The 14,657-nt window shown below is 41.9% G+C and overlaps 3 protein-coding genes across 3 annotated transcripts; 2 read left to right on the top strand and 1 right to left on the bottom strand.

Annotated features, from left to right (window-relative positions):
• The first annotated feature begins 378 nt into the window (after positions 1 to 378).
• On the top strand, positions 379 to 3,863 carry LOC5570511 (yrdC domain-containing protein, mitochondrial). The gene is made up of 3 exons (XM_021840733.1): positions 379 to 488; positions 636 to 730; positions 2,534 to 3,863. Exon 3 carries the CDS (start codon positions 2,745 to 2,747, stop codon positions 3,498 to 3,500), a length of 756 nt encoding a protein of 251 aa, XP_021696425.1. The 5' UTR covers positions 379 to 488; positions 636 to 730; positions 2,534 to 2,744; the 3' UTR covers positions 3,501 to 3,863.
• LOC5570510 (DNA-directed RNA polymerase III subunit RPC10) lies at positions 495 to 3,016 on the top strand. The gene is made up of 2 exons (XM_001659147.2): positions 495 to 730; positions 2,534 to 3,016. The coding sequence occupies exons 1-2, from the start codon at positions 590 to 592 to the stop codon at positions 2,717 to 2,719; spliced, it is 327 nt and encodes a 108-aa protein (XP_001659197.1). The 5' UTR covers positions 495 to 589; the 3' UTR covers positions 2,720 to 3,016.
• Positions 3,864 to 5,783: 1,920 nt separating the features above from the next.
• Positions 5,784 to 6,933, bottom strand: LOC5570512 (mitochondrial inner membrane protease subunit 2). The gene is made up of 2 exons (XM_001659150.2): positions 6,281 to 6,933; positions 5,784 to 6,218 (listed from the first exon to the last, which is right to left on the bottom strand). Exons 1-2 carry the CDS (start codon positions 6,627 to 6,629, stop codon positions 6,004 to 6,006), a joined length of 564 nt encoding a protein of 187 aa, XP_001659200.1. The 5' UTR covers positions 6,630 to 6,933; the 3' UTR covers positions 5,784 to 6,003.
• Between the last annotated feature and the right edge of the window lie 7,724 nt (positions 6,934 to 14,657).

Raw genomic sequence — 14,657 nt, 5'->3', positions numbered from 1 at the left:
GCTTAAATGATTAAAATAGATTTAATTCCGTCGACTCAATGACATTTCCATTTACATAATGACAGCTCGTCCCGGAGTAAAATTTGCCGAGGGGTGATTCAAACACGATTTCCATACGAAATTCAAACGTGTTTTAAAAATAGTTCCAGGGCACGGAAAATTATGAAACCTTGGATTATGGCTCAGTTTTTAACGTAGAATCAGAATATGTAAAAACAGGATACCCCTAAACAAGCCAATTATGAAGACTGGTTGGTCGGGAACTTGAAAACAGAGCGCACAGTAAAAGTCAAACGTTTTATAGCATGAATAGGCTCATTGTGTTTTTATAGTATCATCAGTAGAGCGTTACGTAATAGAAGGTTGCGCCCTTTGTGCTGTCAAACTTTTGCCCGCTACCGCGCGGGATCGACGACGTCGCTCGCAAAATGTGTCAGTGTGTGTAATTCCCACGTGCGTGACAGATCATCGCAAATCGTTCGCCAGAGGTAAATGCATCTTGAGTTTTGATTTCCTTTCTGGTTAAAATGTGCTAAAACAAATTGACTGAATTCACTCATTTCTTTGGTCGGAATCCGATTCTCGCACGATGTTGATGTTCTGCCCGACTTGCGGCAATCTGCTTCTGGTGGAAGAAGGCACCGATTCGCTGCGGTTCTCTTGCAACACCTGCCCGTACATTTGCAAGATAAAGCGCAAGATATCGACCCGAATCTATCCGAAGTTGAAGGTAAGTGCCGGTTTATCGAATTAACCCGTGTAGGTCTGAGTGAAAGCAAAACATAAAAAATAACTCAGCGAATACTTAACGGATTTTAATATTTTTTGTATACTCATACACATAGCTAGGTAGTTTCTAAAACTGGCTAGAAAAACTCGCGAATATTCCGGTGGGCCAGGTCGGGCATTGCTTGGGATACGCCAAGTTATCTATTTATTAGCAAAGAAAATCATTTGAATTTGCTTCAGATTTTAAGGTATTGAACATTATTAAGAAGAGTTTTGAATTATTTACAGGGCTGGTGGCAAGGTTTCTTTTGGAAGACTCTCTGAATGCGTCTCAATTTTTAATGGACGGTCTTCAAAATCACTTATTTTTCTTATTTTGTAAGCAAATCTGACACAAAATGTTACAGGGTTCAGAGAAGCCTTAAGAAACTATATAGCGACTTTCGTTCTTCTTAGAGTCCTGTAGGAAAAGCTTCAAGAGTTATCCTGGTGATTTCTTCAGAGTTTTTATCTAGAATACTTTCGGGGACTCCTATACAGAAATTCTTCTTTAAGATTCCTCTATTAATTATTCCAGAAATTCTTCCTAGATTCTTCAAGAGATACTTAGGGAAATTTTTATTTCCTTCAATTTCTCTAAGATAAAAGGCTTTCTTAACAATGTATTGAGATCAGTATAAAACAAAACTATTATGCAGTATATTTCATTCAACGTATACCTACCTTGTGTTCGCATTGAAATCTTTATTTTTCTTGATAACTCTAACATACTGTATCAACGAAACTACAAAAGATTTTGCTCTGATATTCCAGGAATATCTTAATTGAAGTGTTCACTATGGAATAGTGTACAAGAAAAACCTAAAAACCTATTATTGACGGTAGTGTCCATACAAAAATTAATATTAAAATTTGCATGGACCGTGCTTATTGACCAGAAACCCCCTCTTCCCATATTTGAACACGTAGTTTATGGACGGCCATAGTAATAAATAAGAGAGCCAAAGAACCCGAAAACGGCTATTTGTAGCATTCAATTTATTTGTTTCCAAAAAGTTCATTCATGTTGAAAAAAAAACTGGGTAATTATCCCTGGTGCTAAGCCACCATGCGAACTTTGAGTACCGTAATCCAGGGGCAATTTGATCACTGGGGTGCCAACCAACTTACATTTCCTTCCAAGGATGCTTAATGTGTCGATGACATCACATACATTCAATTTTTTTCAAATTAAAAGGTGTCTAATGATGATTTTGAACTATTTCATTTTTATCAAGGTCAGTTTTGCATATAAATATTCACACTTTTTGAAGGTGTAACCTCGTTTGTGATGAAAATTAAATCACTCGCTAGTGTTAACCAATCGATCAAACTTTCAACGCGAATGGTTGTCCGTCAGGTTCTTTAGATTTGTGCTCTTAAAATTTCGAGGTTTGGCCTCGATGCATCTTTACCATGATTTTTCAAAACAACATCACAAGTAATTGTAAAATACATAGTGTTTAATTTGCTTTCAGATTACGGTACGAGAATTATTATACTGACAAAAAATATTGAAATCCGTTAGGTAGGGTAAAGAACTGGGCTTGATTTTTCCATTATTCACGTTGGCATGGAATTATTTGATATTTTGCAATGAGAAGCATAAGAAGCACAAGGTATCCCTTCAAGGAATCTTGGAGAAGCATTTCAATACGACGTAATACTGATGCCAAATATGAGCTTAATAGCTTTAAAAAACCTGCCGAAATGAATCAAAAGTGCCAACATGAATGTACCTATATCACATTGATCATTGTTACAGGAAGTGGATCATGTTATGGGAGGTGCGGCTGCCTGGGAGAACGTAGATTCAACCGATGCTGATTGCCCTGCCTGTGCCCACAATCGAGCGTATTTTATGCAAATGCAAACTCGATCCGCCGATGAGCCTATGACAACGTTCTACAAGTGCTGCAATCCAACCTGTGGTCATAATTGGAGGGAATAAGACTATCCTCTTTGGCATAAAGATAATGAATTTGGCGCGTAATTTATCAACCGTAAAAAGCTTTGTTAGATTAAGTTCAAAGATTGAGGAGATGTCCCGGGAGATGAATGGGATAATGGCCCCAGACGCTGGTACCGTCATCAAATCCAGTGACAATAAAGCGATTCGCCAGGCTGCTAACCTGCTTGAATCGGGGAAAGTCATTGCGCTTCCGACCGATACCGTGTACGGGCTTGCATGTAGTGCCAACGATCCCAAAGCTATCCAGCGGCTGTACGCCATCAAGGGCCGCGAAGAGAAAAAGCCGGTAGCCATATGCGTGGCGGATTTCAACGACCTGCGCCATTGGGGCCAAGCGAATCACTTGCCGAACGAGCTGCTCGAACAGTTGCTTCCGGGTCCCGTTACAATCGTCGTTCGGAAATCTGTCCATTTGGATAACCCGTTCCTCAATCCGGGAGTGGAAAAGATAGGAATCAGAATTCCGGACTTTGATTTTATCAGGGACGTTTCGAGGGCATTCCGATTTCCGGTGGCGCTGACCAGTGCCAACAGGAGTTCCGAACAGAGCACACTGAATGTAGGGGAATTTGAAAAGCTGTGGCCAGCTTTGGGCGCCGTGTTTGACGGTGGTCAACTGGGGCTTCGAGAAGAGCAACGAGCAGCTTCAACGGTGATTGATCTGTCGCAGGTGGGACAGTATAAAATAATTCGCAAGGGGGTAGCCATTGAGCACACAGTTCACGTGGTTGAGCAGTTTGGCTTCAAGAATGTATTATAAAGTAGAGTTACTATATTGTTAATGGCATAAGTTTTTGAAAAAAATAAATAAAATTGAAATATGCAAAAAATATCATTCAATGGAGTGAGTTTAGGAAAAATCCGAGAAAAACCATTACATATTGTAACTAATAACGGATGCTTTTGAAGGTCTGTGAAATATCTGGTAGGGATTTTGGTAATTTTAGCTTAAAATAATTTATACATCGAAGACAGAAAAGGCATTGGTGGAGCATACACGTACATGGAAGACTTATGCCAGAAAACTTATATTAGAGCAGTGATTCCCATCCTTTTTGTAGTTGCGACCCTTTTTGTCCGAAGTTCTTCAAACATCCTACGGGCTTCTGAGAATCAAAGCTCTTGAAATAAGATAATATGGAAATGAACAATTTGTCAGAACTCAAGTGAATTGGTGAACTCAATACAGCTGACAATAATAATCTGATTGAATTGTATGAAACTACTACATTTTCGTAACCGATATCCTTCGAAGGTCTCTAGAAAAGTTCACAGATGCCTGTGTTGGTAGTAAAGCTCAAAGCTTTGAGCCAACCCTTCTCCAGTAGAGAAGCTAGGTAGAATACAGGACGCTTTGATGCTTACTGACTTCAAAAATGGCTAGCTCAATTTTCGCCACCTAATTAAATTTTAATCTAGTCGCTCTCTTGCGACGCCTATCCATCTATTCATTTCAATCATTTGTAAAAAAATCTTCTATAGACTCCCTTTACCTTTGAGTCGCATGACCGCTACAGCCATAAACAAGAATAGTAATGAAATTAAGACAATTGTATCCAGAATATTTGAAAATTCATCAAGCACAAGCACAAGAGAAAGATTTTGAAATAATTGAAAATTTGAAATGTAGGTGTTCAGATTGGCTTACGCACTCTAGAGTTATAAAAACGGCAAATTGAAAAAATCGCAATAAAAACCTTTTGAAATTAGAAAATAAAAATATGTTTCACATATATAATAATTTAGCCTTTTCATGAAATCAATTACCCTTCTGATAATCAATTACCCATTTATTCTCTTTCCATTAAAATGCTTTTTGTTTTTAGCGAGTAAAGTTTGAGTCTAAGAAAAACTGACATTAGGTAGAAGAATCATTCCTTGACCGTTTCTTGTCCTATCCTTTTGCACAGTACTTATGATCAGCGTACCGGCCATAAACAAAAACTCCGAGATGAGCCAGCCTCGGGCTGCAAATCTCGTTAATAAAGATAATAATAATAATAAACAAATACTTTTTTTCAAATTTCTGGACTAAAACCGTAGAATTTCTTCGCTTTTTCATTGTCAATCGATTGATTAGACTATGGGCAAGCATCTTACACAACCAATGTCATGGACTTTGTCGCCAAACGATGAAAAATGCCGGGGGTCCAAAATATATACTTTGAGGATCCAAAATGTATTGGTGTCCAAAATAATGAAAAACAGTGCTTCACAATTCAATTATTTTCGATGTTTTTGTAGAGGAGTTTTTCCCTACATTTTGACATGTTATTTGATTTGAAAACGTTGTGCAATTAATTAATTGGGACAAAACACTAAAATCACTTCTTTAGGGGGTCCAAAATACGACCGTTACCCTATATTCCGGGAAACAGAAAATCCCGAAATTTCTCAAATCCCGGGATGGACAATCTAACTCTGAAGAGAGAAATTTACTGTAATTCAGGAAGATTCGTTGGCATAAAAAAATGAAATTTCCCGTTGGGAAAATACTTGTTGAATTATTAACAAAATCTAATATTCAAAAATAAACATCCTAGTGAGAATTCATGTAAATGCTTCGTAGCATTATTTGTTTTCGACGAATCCGAAATAAATTGAATATTGGGCCATAGTAATTAGGAAATGCAAACTAGAATTAGTTTAATAATTTTTGTTGAGATCCCATGAAAAGGTAAGTAGAGATATCTTTTGCCTACTCACCGTTGATTACCAGGTCGAAAATAGTTACTAAATCACTAAAAAGTTACTAGCTACCAGCCCTGCTAAAGGCTAGGTGGCTGGCACATCCTAAAAGTTTGGAAATTTATGCTCTAGAGCAGGGCGAATCGTTGTGTCTTAGTTTTGTGTGAAAATTGATCCTTTGTTAGCGTATTTGCATCAAACACTTAATATGGGTTCGCCAAGTTACCCTAAACCAGACCCCAAGGTATTTTGAACTTAAAGACTGATCCATGTATGGGTCCAAAACCTTAAGCTTGAGTTTGACTGAATTTCGCTTCGTGACGACGAACACCTAGTAAATCAATACATTAGTTAATTGAAACAGCTCTCATACATCGCTTCCACTAAAAATATATTCAAAAGAAAGATAATATACGAAAATATTTGAAACAAGTCCTAGTTTAGTAGAGCTAAAACATTTCCGAAATAAAAACGGGATTTGGTTTGACTGGTTTTTAGCTCACTTTCTCTCGCACACACATCCAAAGTTATTTCGAACACTGTTCTTGATACCACAGCCCGAGAGGAATCGATGCCTACGACGCCTTTTCCTGGGCTTGCAAAGTCTGATGATTGGTGCCACCGCCGCCGTTACTGCTGGTCGATTTTCCGAGCGATATGGGATGTCGTGTTTTTGGAACCTGTGAGTGGAGTGTTTGCCAGCGTGACGGTGGCCAAACGATTTGTGTTGCCCTGGCGGTAATCAGCCCCAACGAAACGGGACCAAAAGAGTTGCTGTCTAAGGAATTTCCTGGAAAGTAGAATTCAGGAATTAGTTAAACTCCTACATCAAAATATCCATCCCCCACTAACCTGTGTGGTCTCCCTCGATCCAACAGTGTCCTTCCGGTACCTTCACGTAGGGCACCTTGTATCCGAGTGTGGAAATGACATCACCTTGCAGACCCACCACTCGCTTGATAATCTTCTGGCCGGGGTCTTTGGGTGAAACCAGTGAAATAACGTCACCCCGCTCAACTTCCATATTTCGGACCGCCCAACGGGATAGGAACACATAATCGGTTGCAGGACTGCCGTCTGGATTCAGTGCCGGCTGCATCGAGATGCCTTCCACTCGGGCAACGTAACCGACACAATCGAAGAATGTGACCCCAACAGGAATACTCAGCAGAAGCGATTTGAAGAACAGTGGAACCTTCATGGCCTTGAAGAGTTCTTGTGAGGACGTAATTATAGCTTTAAGGATACACCAGATGATACTCGAGCTGGTTACTGTCGAAATTTAGCAATAAATATTCTCATAGTGAACACGAAATAAATCCTGATCAGTTATTCCGACTAGAATTCCCTACTCGTATCAGTCTAAATATTTCTTATTACTTTTTGAATGTAAATCTCATTTTCAGATGCTGATTCTAGTGAAAATAAACCTACAAATCGCTCGGATGTCCTCTCTGCAAAGTTTGACAAGTTTTTGTTTTGTTGTGTAACATCAGCAGGCCTACTGCAACCTTTATCGAACTTTGAAACAGCCTGGAAGATTATGCCCGCCACGAGTGATGGGCCGATGAAATCGTTATGGTCTTTTCGTTTTTGCCGTCTGTACGATCGCCATAAAATAAAATTTGTATGTTTCACCTCATGCATATTGTAAATTTTACACCTTTTCGAACGCAACGATTTGTAATCGTCGCCAGCCAAGCAACCGCTGTAAATTTTGTCGTTTCACCAATCTTACCATCACAATGGCAAATCACTTCCTTTGATTCATTTTCTGCCGTTTGACGTTTCACCAGTCTAACCAACTGAAAGGCAAATCACCTTCTTTGATTGGTTTGCTGGTGACGATTTTTTCAGTCTGTTTGAAAGTTGGCGGCACGTTTGGTTGTGAATGAAACAATAGACTGATTTGTAGAACTGAAGTATTATTAAACGTGTTCTTAAAAATTCCATTACACGCTGTGAACTAGACTATCGAAATGCATACATTTTGCCTTATGCAAGGTGGAACGGTTATTGCAATACTGAAGAAGTAGGCCTTGCTGAGCAAGCCATGAAATACTGACAAGCGCTAGTGGAGTTCATTACGAATCAAGCCTTCAAACTCTATAGACCATTCTCTTCTAATAAACGTTCTTTAGTTGTTTGAGATTGAGTCTTTCTCTTGGCCCATCCGCCCAGTCCTTAATATTACAATAGGTTATGGGCTCGTCAAAGGAAGGAATCCCGCAGCTGACCGGACCGAATTACGAGAATTGGCGCTTCCGGGTCAAGCTTCACATGGATGCAGTGGAAGTATCGTCCGTGTTGTCGGAACCAGCTCCGGCTGTAGGCGATGCAGGTCGTGCAAAATGGGAGCAAACGGACAGGAAGGCTAAATCGGTGCTGGTGGGATTCGTGGCGGATGAAATTCTTGAAGTTGTCCGGGAAAAGGAAACGGCGTCTGAAATGTGGAAGGCTCTGGAAGAAACCTTTGCGAAGCGGTCAGTTTCAAGCCAAACGTTGCTGAGGAAACAATTGGCCCGTTTACGTAAGAAGGAGGGAACTTCAATGCGAGCTCATTTCAATGTATTCGATGACCTTGTCCGGCAACTCAAGTCCGCAGGAGCCAAACTGGAGGAAGGTGATTTGGTATGTCAATTATTCTTAACCCTGCCCGATAGTTATGACCCCTTGGTGACGGCACTCGAGAATCTGGCGGAGAAGGACCTGAAGCTAGAGACAGTCAAGCAGCGGCTGCTGGCTGAAGAAAGCAAGCGTGAAGACCGTCTGGATGACTCGAGTGAAGACAACGGGGCAGCGTTCATTGGTGGCAAGAAGAAGAACCAGAAGAAGTTTACTGGCAAGTGTCATCGGTGTGGAAAACTTGGTCACATGAAGAAGGACTGTCGGTCAAAGAAGCTGGAAGGTAACGCAAATGCAGCAGTCGGCAGTAAGGCGGTCGCATTCATGGCAAACGGTGACCAGACGAAGTCTGAAGCAGGGAAGATCCACTTTTGCGTAGACTCGGGATGCAGTGATCATCTCGTGAATGATGCAAAACATCTGCGATCCATGCGGAAATTGAAGGATCCCTTCGTAATCGATGTAGCCAAGAATGATGTGACACTCGTCGGGAAGTTCGCAGGAGATATAAAAGGTATGTCCAACAAAGGAATTGAATTTCAGATAAAAAATGTTGTGCTCCTGCCGGATCTCCGAGAAAACCTGCTCAGTCTTGGGAACTGTGACCACAATTCACCACAGTTCATCGATTCTGCCATTCCACCAAAACACAAAGCAGCAGCAGCATCAATACCATCAGGCGTTGCGCTGCCAACGGTTCACACACTGCTTGACTGTTTTTGTCTCTCCACTATGACCATTTTCGGGCAGCCATTCCAAGCTGAATGATTGAAAAAAGTGTTAAATCATTCAATCGCTAATATTTCGCTTGTGTTTTCAACTAATTTAAATCTATTAGCTCTAACAGAAAGACCACAATCATTCCGTTACGATACATATAAACAAGTTCAATTTCATACTGCCTTTATCGAGCAAAAATGCAAAACCCCGAAAACCGCAAAAATCGTGTCACCACTGTGCTCGAGTCATTTCGCATTCGGGGTTGAAAAACGTTAGGAAGAAGAAGATTACATTTTTTGAAGAGCCGTGACATTTTTTGTTTTGAACCGTCATGGTTTGCTTTGGATTTTGATGGTCGTGTAGAAAGATGTAAATGTAGAGGCGGTAAATGTTTGCTCCAGTACTTTTCTCATCCCTGAACCTGCTCTCGGTGAAGAAGCTCTCGCAGGCTGGAATCGATGTTCTATTCACTGGTCGTGGAGGTCAAGATCGTGCGGAGTTCAAGAAAAATGGAGAGCTTATTAGCGTGGCATACCTTCGCGGAAACTTGTACCAACTGGAATTGGATGTCGGATCTGTAGCTAATATCAGCGTGGCTGGGATGAGCAAGTTGTGGCATCGTCGTATGGGACATGCAAGTCAGCAAGCATTGAACACTCTCGTTAAGCATGAAATGGCCACGGGGTTTACGAAGAAGCTTGAAACAATTGGTTTTTGCGATACATGCGTGATGGCCAAGCAGTGCCGGGAATCATTCGATGGAGTTCGAGAACGTGCCACACGTCCACTGGAACGAGTTCATTCAGACGTGTGTGGCCCTATTGATCCACCGGCCTGGGACGGATCGCGATACTTCGTATCGTTCATAGACGACTGGACGCATTTTGCTGTAATCTATCCAATCAAGCGCAAGTCTGAGGTATACCGATGTTTTAAGGAGTATGAAGCGATGGCTACAACTCAATGGCAGACAAGAATATGCAAGTTTACTGTGGACCAAGGCCGGGAATTCTTTTCCAACGAACAAAGAAGCTACTACAAGAAGCGAGGCATTCAGGTACAACCCACAGTAGCTTATTCCCCTCAACAAAATGGAGTAGCTGAACGGTTCAACCGAACTTTGGTGGAGAAGGTAAGATCAATGCTCATTGATTCAAAAGCTCCGAAAAGCCGAAGTGCAAAAAGGCACTGACTGCGACGTACCTCCTGAACCGTTGTCCGACGGTGGCAGTGCCTGAAAACGTTACTCCTGCAGAAAGATGGACGAATGCAAAACCGAACCTTGACAAGATAAGGATTTTCGGATGCAAGGCCATGGCGTGGATCCCGAGCCAACAAAGGAAGAAATTGGACCCCAAAAGCCGTGAGACGGTGATGATTGGATACGCTCCAAACGGATACCGGCTTTGGGACAGAGCATCAAGAAAAATAATAATAGCGAGAGACGTGAAGTTCAACGAAGAATGTTTTCCATACGCAGAGCAAACTGATGAATCAAGTCAAGTTCCGTTGGTAGTCCCCACGCTATACGAGCCAGAGGGGGAGCTGTTGAATAATCCTGGTGAAGAGTGTTTAACATTCACCGTGGAACTCCCAACAACCGGGACTTGCGTAAGAAAAGAAGAACACACTCAAGGTTAACGAAACTAGTAACGACGATTTATTAACTAGAACAAAGTTGAACAACTTAACTTTAACCGCAAAGAATCTCAATCTCGACTATCTCTCACAAGACTACAACAACACTACTACAACTCAATGACGTTTCTGATCTTTAGGGGTCGAACACTTATCGCATACCGATTCATCTTTAGTAAAGGGCGAGACACTACAAATCCTTTAACACTCCTCCATCGTGTCGATGCTATTTACTCCTCCTGAACCAAGTCAAGCTACTTCTGTGGATTTTAATCTTTCCCGTTCAATAATTACTTAGGCCTCTTTAACATAAAACAAGCCGCCACGTCGTTCACCAGACAACAAAACATGTCCATCTTTACAGATTTTGCAACTTCTGGGACTGAAGCTAACTGTATACCCTGCTTCCAACATTCGACTAACAGAAATTACATTTACAGCCAATCCAGGTACATACAAAACGTCTTTTAACTTTACATCAACCCTCTTGCCATTAACATCAAACCCTGAAAATGTACTGGTTCAGACTGCTTTCACTTGTAGCACCTTGCCATCAGCAAGAACAACTTCGTCGCAATGTGGCATCATGTTTTTCAGCTGTGCAGTCGATCCAGTCATATGGTTTGTACTCCCGCTGTCAATCAACCATCCGTTCGAACTCTCTGAAGCTTTGATTTTTGTAGTGAAGCAAACGTTGCGTCTGCTACTTTCACGTCCTGAATTCGACGATTCTCCGCCTTCCATCCTTGGTCTATTATCTGCATCGCCTCTTCTCACTGCATACAACTTCGGGCAATCTCGACGGAAATGCCCCTCCTCGTGACAATAAAAACATTCACGCTTCGTGATTCTGCCAGCAACCCAAACACCATCTTGACGCTGCATTGCCACCCGAAGTGCTTTGTCATTTCGATCCTCGAGTTCCATATTACGCTCACATCTGCGTCGCCATTCGTCCAATAGCTTACCTTTAACGTACTCGAGCTTTAAATCCTCTTCCGAGCGACCCTCCAATGCGGTTATCAGAGGATTGTATGTTTCCGGCAAACTCGAAAGCATTATTGCCACAACCCAGTGATCTGCCAGTCTTTCTCCCATGCCATTCAACTTATGCACAAGCTCTACTGCTTCCTTCAAATGTTCCGACATGTCGCCCCCTTCGTCTAAACGCATAGAACACAGCTTCCTTAACACGTGAATCTTGTTGCATAGGGATCCACGCTCATGATAACTCTTCAGTCTCGACCACATCTCGTTTGCCGTTTCAGCACCAATCACATGCGCCAACTGACTATTGTCGACCGCTAACCCAATAGTTGCTCGAGCGGATGCATCCATCGTGATCCAGGATGCGGCAGCATTTTCCGGCTTAGCTTCACTCACCACTGACCATAAACCTTCTTTCACCAACAACAGTTCCATCCGGAACTTCCAACTGGCCCAATTTGTATTGTTGAGGCGCTCCATAACAATTTTTGTATCACTCATCTTCAGTAGCAAACAATTCGTCAGAGTCAGGTCACAAATCAAACGCACAAAAAAACAACTACTAAACATCGAATATACTTCCGCAACACTTTAGTTCTTCTTCTTCTTTATACTGGGCACAAAACCTGTTGAACATTCACCGTGGAACTCCCAACAACCGGGACTTGCGTAAGAAAAGAAGAACACACTCAAGGTTAACGAAACTAGTAACGACGATTTATTAACTAGAACAAAGTTGAACAACTTAACTTTAACCGCAAAGAATCTCAATCTCGACTATCTCTCACAAGACTACAACAACACTCGTGTAAGCGCGCGAACTCAATGACGTTTCTGATCTTTAGGGGTCGAACACTTATCGCATACCGATTCATCTTTAGTAAAGGGCGAGACACTACAAATCCTTCAACAAAGAGGAACCACATACTGATGTTGTCGATCATGAATCTGATGAAGAAACCATATTTGAAGAAGTTGAAGAGGAAGCAAATCCAGGGGCGCTCCCTTCGCAACATAGAGGTGACGGCTGTTCAGAGTCAAACACCAGGCGCAGCGAACGGGAGCGCAGGCTCCCAGGTAAGTTTTTCGATTTTTTAACTGGATTCAGAGCAATCTCTGCTGCTGACAATTCCGATTCTTCAGATCCGCCGTCCTCCTATGAGGAGATCGATGGACGCAATGATCGAGACTGTTGGTTGGCGGCTGTCCGGGACGAGCTGTGTTCGATGGATACCAACCAGGTGTGGCGACTAGTGAAGCGACCTTCCGGAGTGAAACCATTGCAGCCAAAATGGGTATTCTGCGTTAAAGAAGATGCTGATGGAAATGTCGTTAGGCATAAGGCAAGATTGGTCGTAAAGGGCTTTCTTCAAAAATCTGGCATCGATTATCAAGAAACCTATGCGCCGGTAGCCAAACTGACAACGATTCGAGTGGCATTAGCTGTGGCGCTGCAAAGAGGCATGGTTATACACCAAATGGATGTGCAGACGGCCTTCCTGCATGGTGAGCTGCAAGAGACAATTTATATGGCAATACCCGAAGGTGTCGAAGCGGATGCTGAAACAGTCTGCCTGTTGAAAAAATCGTTATATGGTATGAAACAAGCTCCGAAGTGTTGGAACGAGAAATTGAATCAGGTACTATTGAAGCTTGGGTTCAAGAGATCGAAGCATGACTATTGTGTCTATACCCGCATCGACGAGAGGGGGAACGATGATGTCTACATTGTCATATACGTCGATGATTTGCTAATCATGGGAGTACGCGCCAAAACGGTGGACGATATCAAAAAGAAGTTATCCCAGTTCTTCAAGATGACTGATTGTGGTGAGTTACAACACTTCCTTGGGATGAAGATCGCCTATGACCGAGTATTGGGAACAATGTGCCTTTCGCAAGCAGCTAGTATTGAAAAAGTTTTGAAGAAATTCGGTATGGATGATTGTAATCCAACAAAAACTCCCATGGAGAAGGGGCTACAGCTGACACGAAGCAATACCGGAATGATTGGCGAACCGTATCGTGAACTTCTCGGAAGCTTAATGTATATAATGATGTCAACTCGACCGGATGTTTGTTTCCCAGTAGGATTTCTTGGACGTTTTCAGCAACAACCAGAACAGCAACACTGGACGGCCTTGAAACGAGTAGTACGATACATGAAAGGGACCAAGAACATATGTTTGGAATACTCTCGAAATAAGGAAGCGGAACCTTTGGTCGGATTTGCTGATGCGGACTGGGCAACGGATACAGTGGACAGAAAATCGGTGAGTGGATTCTTGTTCCAGGTTTATGGCAATACGATCTCCTGGTCAAGCAAGAAACAAACGATTGTGGCCACCTCGTCAAGTGAAGCCGAGTATATAGCGTTGAGCGCAGGTGTGGCAGAATCGATTTGGATATCTGGACTCTTAACTGATCTTGGAGTAAAGATGACGAAGCCGGTGACCATCTATGAGGACAACCGTGGTTGCATAGGGATGGCCCAAAACCTGGAGTGCAAACGGGCAAAGCATATTGATATTAAACATCATTTTATTCGCGACCACATTGCAGCCGGACGCATTCGGGTGGAACCGGTTTGCACAGACAGGCAGTTAGCAGATATTTTTACAAAAGCGTTGGACATTGCAAGATTTGAATACCTACGACGAACCATTGGACTCCACAATCGAGAGGGGGTGAAGAAGTAGGCCTTGCTGAGCAAGCCATGAAATACTGACAAGCGCTAGTGGAGTTCATTACGAATCAAGCCTTCAAACTGTATAGACCATTCTCTCCTAATAAACGTTCTTTAGTTGTTTGAGATTGAGTCTTTCTCTTGGCCCATCCGCCCAGTCCTTAATATTACAATAAATACGAACGCTTTATGTATAGTTTTAGCATCAACTCACATCAAGGCGTCGATAGGCGCGTGGTGTATGCAACGCATGGGCCTAACGATCGTAAGGTCCTTGTTTCGATTCCAGGTTGCCGCGAGAACATTTTTTTGTTTTCAAAGTTTAGTTTCATAAGGCAAAGCTATGTACTTCAACCCGATTTATTGCGGCGAATTTTCATAAGTGGTTCCTATGTATTTCGCTAGTCCATTTGCCTAAGTGTAGGAAAATATTGATTTTTTTTTTAATTTGAAGTTTAAATACTCTAAAACATTTTGAATTACACCTAAAATTCTTTAATATTCTTAGAAACTATCGTTAATTCTTAAATGTATAATTTAAAACTATTAAATTTTCATAGAAATCCTTAATTA

Source organism: Aedes aegypti, chromosome 2, assembly GCF_002204515.2.
Source record: "Aedes aegypti strain LVP_AGWG chromosome 2, AaegL5.0 Primary Assembly, whole genome shotgun sequence".
Classification (NCBI taxonomy): domain Eukaryota; kingdom Metazoa; phylum Arthropoda; class Insecta; order Diptera; family Culicidae; genus Aedes; species Aedes aegypti.
This window is presented reverse-complemented; position numbering and strand designations above follow the sequence as displayed.

Excerpts from the sequence above, each read along its gene's own strand:
- LOC5570512 (XM_001659150.2), bottom strand. The coding sequence starts at position 6,629 with ATGAAGGTTCCACTGTTCTTCAAATCGCTTCTGCTGAGTATTCCTGTT. Across the intron at positions 6,219-6,280 it reads GATCGAGGGAGACCACACAG|GAAATTCCTTAGACAGCAAC; the intron begins GTTAGTGGGGGA and ends TCTACTTTCCAG.
- LOC5570511 (XM_021840733.1), top strand. The coding sequence starts at position 2,745 with ATGAATTTGGCGCGTAATTTATCAACCGTAAAAAGCTTTGTTAGATTA.
- LOC5570510 (XM_001659147.2), top strand. The coding sequence starts at position 590 with ATGTTGATGTTCTGCCCGACTTGCGGCAATCTGCTTCTGGTGGAAGAA. Across the intron at positions 731-2,533 it reads GAATCTATCCGAAGTTGAAG|GAAGTGGATCATGTTATGGG; the intron begins GTAAGTGCCGGT and ends TCATTGTTACAG.